Source organism: Pteropus alecto, unplaced genomic scaffold, assembly GCF_000325575.1.
Source record: "Pteropus alecto unplaced genomic scaffold, ASM32557v1 scaffold339, whole genome shotgun sequence".
Taxonomy (NCBI): Eukaryota; Metazoa; Chordata; class Mammalia; order Chiroptera; family Pteropodidae; genus Pteropus; species Pteropus alecto.
This window is the reverse complement of record NW_006442509.1, coordinates 487,308-493,796: the sequence shown is the minus strand read 5'-3', so window position 1 is coordinate 493,796 and position 6,489 is coordinate 487,308. Positions and strand designations below refer to the sequence as shown.

At 58.0% G+C, this 6,489-nt stretch overlaps 3 protein-coding genes across 3 annotated transcripts in view; all 3 read left to right on the top strand.

Annotated features, from left to right (window-relative positions):
- LOC112471650 (keratin-associated protein 10-7-like) overlaps positions 1 to 231 on the top strand; it is a 912-nt gene extending 681 nt beyond the window's left edge. Inside the window, exon 2 of the mRNA XM_025040327.1 lies at positions 14 to 231. Coding sequence (XP_024896095.1) covers positions 14 to 231 — 218 coding nt within the window. The remainder of the gene's footprint in view (positions 1 to 13) is intronic.
- TSPEAR (thrombospondin type laminin G domain and EAR repeats) overlaps positions 1 to 6,489 on the top strand; it is a 41,322-nt gene that overhangs the window by 12,646 nt on the left and 22,187 nt on the right. The gene's annotated exons all lie outside the window — the stretch shown is intronic.
- The window catches only part of LOC102877863 (keratin-associated protein 10-12-like), a gene marked incomplete at its 3' end in the record, with an annotated part of 2,414 nt that continues 1,668 nt past the window's right edge, over positions 5,744 to 6,489 (top strand). The window contains exons 1-2 of the mRNA XM_025040300.1: positions 5,744 to 5,889; positions 6,043 to 6,488. Of these exons, the coding sequence (XP_024896068.1) occupies positions 5,744 to 5,889; positions 6,043 to 6,488 (592 nt within the window). The remainder of the gene's footprint in view (positions 5,890 to 6,042; position 6,489) is intronic.

Here is a 6,489-nt window from a genome sequence, read left to right as displayed (position 1 = left end):
CCCAGCCCCTGCCCCTCGTCCTGCTCCCGCCCCTCCTCCTGCGTGTCCCTCGTCTGCCGCCCCGTGTGCAGGCCCGCCTGCTGCGTGCCCGCCTCCTCCTGCTGTGCCCCCGCCGCCTCCTGCCAGCCCAGCCGCTGCCGCCCGGCCTCCTGCGTGTCCCTGCTCTGCCGCCCCGCGTGCTCCCGCGTGGCCTGCTGCGTCCCCGCCTCGGCCCAGAAGTCCTGCTGCTGACCAGACACATCTCCCTAGGACCAGCCAGACTCGGGTCCCACCCTGTGACCTCAGTCCTCCCAGCCACCCCTCAGTCTGCTCCTGACCTGTGTTAGGCGGCTGCCCCCACCAGGACAGGGTCCCCCAGGTCTGCAGTGTCCTGTCCTGACCTGACCTCCTGCCTCCCAGGAGACGCCTCCACCTGCCTCTGGGTCGCCTGTCCTTCCTTTCCAGTTTCTTTGTCAGTCACCTGACCTTGACTCCAGCCTGTCAGCACCTCCCCGGGCACCCCAATAAACTCACTTCATCACCTGATCGCTTCCCTCATGTGACTTTATGGTGTGTGGGGGGGACACACGGTGTTGAGCAGACAGGGGCCTCCTGCAGCCACGAGAATCCTGGGAAGAGTGACTGAGCCCTCCCAAAGGGCGGTGGCCTAACTCCTCTAGGCAGGTCACCTCTGGGACTCTGGCCCTTGCCCAGGAAGGTCAGGGCCTGCTGGGCCCATGCCTAGGGCTCCCTGAGGCTGGTCGCCTGCAGACAGGTCCTGGTCGAGGGCATTCTCAGGCCCCCGGACCATTCTCACCCCCCAGAGTGGCCCATCAGGAGCCGGCCTGGGGCCCCAGCTGTGCAGCATCTCCGGGCCTGGGGCCACCCCGCGGTCCACTCTCCCTCTGCCCTTCGGCAGAGACGTGGTGGGGTGACGGAGGAGCTGCCGCATCCCTCTGGGGTCAGAGGGACTGGACGCACCCCCGCCTGGGCCGGGCCAGAACGTGGGGCATCCCTGGTTCGGCGGCATCCGAGCCCGGAGGGGAGGAACACAAAGCGGACGCCTGAGCGGGAAGCGCACACGGTGAGCGTCACCATTGGCCCCACTCGGCACCTCGGGGACATTTCCAGGCCCAGTGTACAGAGGCAGAACCAAGTGGGGCTCCACACGGGCCTCGGGACCTGGGGGAGCTCCGGGCAGGTGCTGTTTGGGGTCAGAGCGACGAGAAGGGAGAGCTGCATGAGTGACCCCAGGGCCTCAGAAGCTCCCTCGAATGTCCGCTAAGCACGATCAGCACACACGCGAGACTGAGACCGGCGACATCAGTCGGGCCCAGTGTACAGAGGCAGAACCAAGTGGGGCTCCACACGGGCCTCGGGACCTGGGGGAGCTCCGGGCAGGTGCTGTTTGGGGTCAGAGCGACGAGAAGGGAGAGCTGCATGAGTGACCCCAGGGCCTCAGAAGCTCCCTCGAATGTCCGCTAAGCACGATCAGCACACACGCGAGACTGAGACCAGCGACATAATCCAGAGTCACACGCCGTGAGCAGCGCCGTCTGGAACACGGCCACCGTTCCCAGGACATCAGGTCGACTGCCCCGAGGGCACTGCCTCAGTCGTGGGTGAAGCCAGCCCCACGTGACCACGGGCTCGGTCCTGCCCGACACGGCTGACGTGCAGCCTCGAAGAATGAGCCATTTCCAAGGGACTTCACATCCTAGAGCAAAGGTCAAATATAGATATCTATGTATATTACCAGCACTCAGCAAGGTAAAATTCACAGTTTCAGAAATCCTTTCAAAGTTTCCAGATATGCAAAGAGGCAGGAAAACATAACCCATAAAAAAGATAAAACCAGTCCATCGAAATCAAACCAGAAATGTCACAGATGACAGAATCAGTAAGTTATGACTATGGTCTATATATTCCGGAAGGTAGCGAAGAGATTAAGCAGGCATATCGAGGAACGACGAAGATTTAAAAGGACAGACAGACCATCTGGGTGTGAATTACACTAAGCTACGCTCAGTGAGACAGACTGACAGCGGCGCGGACGCTCTGAAGAAAAGACGCGCGAACTTGGAAGCAGAGAAATCGAAACTGCAAGAAGTTGAGGGAAGAGAAACGGGCTCGGCACCCACGAGCCGGGGTCTGCGTAACTGGCGTCCCCAAGGGGAAGGGGGAGGAGGAACAGAGAAGACGCTGTCAGGTTGGAGGCAGAGAGGAAGCCCACTCCGTCCGCTGCCACGGAAACTGCGCTTTCCGTGCAGAGAAACGAGGGGCTTGAGGTCGAAGACGGAAGCAGCGCTTTTGTGACGAGAGGGCGCCGAATTCTGTCGAGTGCTGTTTCTGCGAGAATCGCGATGCCCGTGTCGTTTTTTCCTGCTGTGAATGCGGCACGTTGCATCGATCCGTCTTCATGCGCAGAACCCTCCTCGTCTTGCGGGAACGGGCAGGCTCCTGTGGCCGCGGAGGATAAACTCTCCGCTGCGCTGCGGGGTCCGGTCCGCTAGCGCTTTGCTGAGGATTCCTGCCCAGCGATCGCGAGGGAGATGCGTCTGCCGCTTTCTTTTCCTGTCCGTGGCTTCGGTATCCGGGTAACGCCAGCTTCACAGACCGAGTCAGGGAGGGTTCCTTCTTCTTGAATTAAAAAAAAAAAAATTCACAGTGAATGAAGAAAAACCAGAAGGATCCTTAACCTGATATAAGGCACCGATGAAAACCTCACAGGCAACATCATACCCGGCTGTAGAAGGCTGTCTTCTCTCATCCGGCACCATACAGAAACCCCGCCCCACGCCACAAGCCAAAAATGGAACAAAAGGCATCCGTATTGGAATGAAGACGTAAAACCGTCTCTATTCACAGAAGACGTGACTGCCACGCAGCAAACACTCAAGAGCCTACGAAAAGACTCCTAGAAATAGACGAGTGTTTAGCAAGGTTGAATAATGCAAGCTTAAAATAATGAAACAAAAAAAAACCACAATCGTGTATCCTACGTAATGGCAATGAACAACCGGATTTCAAAATTTTCGTTTAAAAGTATGACTTACGACAAAATAGGAAATGAAAAAAGGTATAAATCTAACAGAATACGTGCATAATGAGAACCGTAAAAACACCGATGAGAGAAATCAGAGAAGACACACATAAATGGGAAAGCAGGCCAGGTTCGTGGGTCGAAGCATCTGTAGGTCTGGAGCTACCCCAGTCAAAACTCCAGCGGGATTCTTTTCGTTGTCAACAAGCCGATTCTAAAACTATTGGAAAAGGCGAAGGAGCTCAAATAGCCTAAACGATGTGAACATGAAGAACAGAGTTGGAGGGCCCACGCCCCCTGACCTTCGGTTGTATCGTCAAGGTGGGGTCATCGAATCAATGGGACCCTGGAGAAGGGACGGAGCACAGACCGATGAAGCGGGGCGGAGACACCGACCACACAGACGAAGCCAAGTGGCTCTCGACCTCGGTGTAAAGGCCAGTGAATGAGACAGACCTGGATGTCGATTAAATCTTCACATTAAGTGTCATGGTTCGAGGTTACTCATCTTTTTTTGCAGAGAGATAGACATCCACTTGCTCCAAAAGGGATGTCTATATGCCAAAAAAAGAGGGGAGGGGGACCCTTGAACCATACCTCACACTTAATGTAAAAATTTAATCAAATCCATCGTAACCTAAATGTAAAAATGTCAAAGTTTTATACTTTCAGAGGAAAACATAGAAAATCTTTGTGACCTTGCGTTAGGCCGAGTTCTTTGATTCAACACCAAAAGTGTGAGCTTTGAAAAATGCTAAACCGAATTTTATTAATATTAAACTCTTTTGCTCGTTAAAGGATACTGTTATCAAGACAAGCCCCAGAATCCTAGACGATCTTTGCGGATCGCACATCCGACTGAAGCACGAGTAGCCAAAATTCATAACGAATCTCAAAATTCAAAATCAAGAACACCTAACAGAGAAGAGGGCCTAATGATGTGAAGAAATACCACAAAGATGCATGGATGGCAAATAAACATAGGAAAAGATGCCCTACTTCAGTAACCGTCAGTGCAATGCAGGTTGAAGGCGCCGTGAGCCACGCTCCGCCCCGCCAGGACGGCTAAACCTTAAACAGCCCGACCCGCCCTCAGGGATGCGAGGGACTGGAACTCACGCGGTGTCGGGGGAAATGCCCAAATGTCACGGTCACTTTGGAAAACGATTTGGCGGTTGCTTATCAAGATGAACACGCACTTAATGGGTGACCCAGCTATGCCACGCCCAGGTGTTTGCCCCAGAGAAATGGAGAGTCTTTGTCATGAAAAAACCTGCACACGAACTGTTTACAGCAGCTTGTTCACGATCGTCACAACCAGAACAAATAAACGGCCGCCGGACAACTTAACAGATGGCGGCACGTCCAGGCGATGGAGCGCTCCTCGGCGATGAGGAGGAACGAGCTGCCAGGGTCTGCAGCGATGTGGACGGACCCCAGGCGCATTTTGCTGAGCGAAGGAAGCCAGACCCCAAAGGCGACATGCTGTGCGGTCCCGTGTGCGTGACAGTTCACAGAGACGCAGCCGTAGTGACTGAGGACCAGCGTTTCAGAGGGAGGGAGGAGTTCGCGAGGGCGATGGGATTCTTCTGCCGGGGACTGTGGCGTGTGCGCCTTTGTCCAAACCCGCGGACCCGCACGCCATGGAGAGAGCTGCGTGCAGGGGCAGGGGATTCGGCCGCCGGCTCTGTAAGGTCGAGCGGGTAGATGTCCGCTCTCTGCACGAGTCGAGAACGTCGGCCTGCGCTGGGCTGGCCTTTCGCTCTGTTCTTTTCTGCATTTACCTTCCCTTTGGTCTGCGTTTTGTTTTGCCTGACCGTGTGTTCTCAGGACGTTTGCATACGTAGTGCGTTGAGCGGCAGAGCCTCGGCTCTCGTCGCCCAGGTGACCGGGGGGTCGGATCACGGAAGCCATCTCTCCCAGACTCGGAAGATGGGTGCCATCACCTTCCGCATCTCGACTGGCCGAGCGACGTAGGAGGCCGATCTCTCTGGAAGCCCTTAGGCTGTGTCTTTATGTTCGGGGTCAGATGTCACCAGCGTGTCCAGAATGCACCGTTTCCGCTCACCCTGCCCCACATTTGGTCCAAAGGCCACATCCGAAGGCCTGCGCTTCCTTCCCGCTCTGTCCGGAATCCCGATGGGTGACCGTGGGGGCTTCTGGCCGTGTCATCTGTTTAAGGTTTCTCTGCTGTGCTCAGCTCTGCCATTGTGTTTCAGACCCTCCTCTGCCCACCTTCCCACTTACTCCTTCTCTCCTTGGCTGGTCTGTCCCCTCTTCAGCCCTCTGTGCATGGGACGTCCTAGGTGGATGAGCAGCAGTGTCCTGACGCCACCCTAAGCTACCCGGTCACGGACTACGGTCGCCCCTCACTTGGAACATCACGGAGACCTGGAGAGCGGGCCAGGCCGGGCGCTGGGACGGTGGACCTTCCCTGTGCTGTTTGCTTAGGAGACAAGCGAGGTCAGGGGGTCAAGCCACGCCGGCCAGGACAGGCATGTCGCAGGCAGCGACTCCTTCCTGTCCAACCCGGTAGTAATAAGGGCTGTTTCCTAGGACTCAAAACACCAACGAGGAAGGGAGGGCGTGGAGCCTCGTGCTGGGACAACACGCGCCCGGGGGTATAAAAGCCGACAGCCCAGGCTCCTCACACACTCACTCACACGCTCACACTCACACACTCACTCCCTCTCCCGGATCACCCCAGCCCCACGACCCGCCATGGCCGCCTCCACCCTGTCCGTCTGCTCCAGCGACCTCAGCTACGGCAGCCGCGTCTGCCTGCCCGGTGCCTGCGACTCCTGCACTGACTCCTCCTGGCAGGTGGACGAGTGCCCAGAGAGCTGCTGCGAGCCCTCCTGCTGTGCCCCCTCCTGCTGTGTCCCCTCCTGCTGTGCCCTGTCCTGCTGTGCCCCCAGCTGCTGCCAGCCCACCTCCTGTGTCCCCAGCTGCTGCTGCCAGCCCATCCGCTACATCCAGACCTGCTGCCAGCCCTCCTGCTGTGCCTCCAGCTGCTGCATCCCGGCCCCCAGCCTGACCCTCGTCTGCACCCCAGTGAGCTGCGTGTCCAGCCCCTGCTGCCAGGCGGCCTGTGGGCTCAGCCCCTGCCAAGCAGCCTGCGGCAGCTCCTGCACGCCCTCGTGCTGCCAGCAGTCTAGTTGCCAGCCCTCCTGCTGCGCCTCCTCCCCCTGCCAGCCGGCCTGCTATGTGCCCGTCTCCTGCACGCCCGTCAGCTGCACGCCCGTCAGCTGCACACCTGTCTGCTGCACGCCCGTCAGCTGCAAGCGCGTCTGTTGCACACCCATCTGCAGCACCCCCGTCTGCTGCACACCCGTCTGCTCCAAGCCCGTGTGCTGTGCGCCCGTCTGCTCCGGGGCCGCCCCCTGCCCAGCCCCCTCGTGCTGCCAGCCCAGCCCCTGCCCCTCGTCCTGCTGCAGACCCTCCTCCTGCGTGTCCCTCGTCTGCCA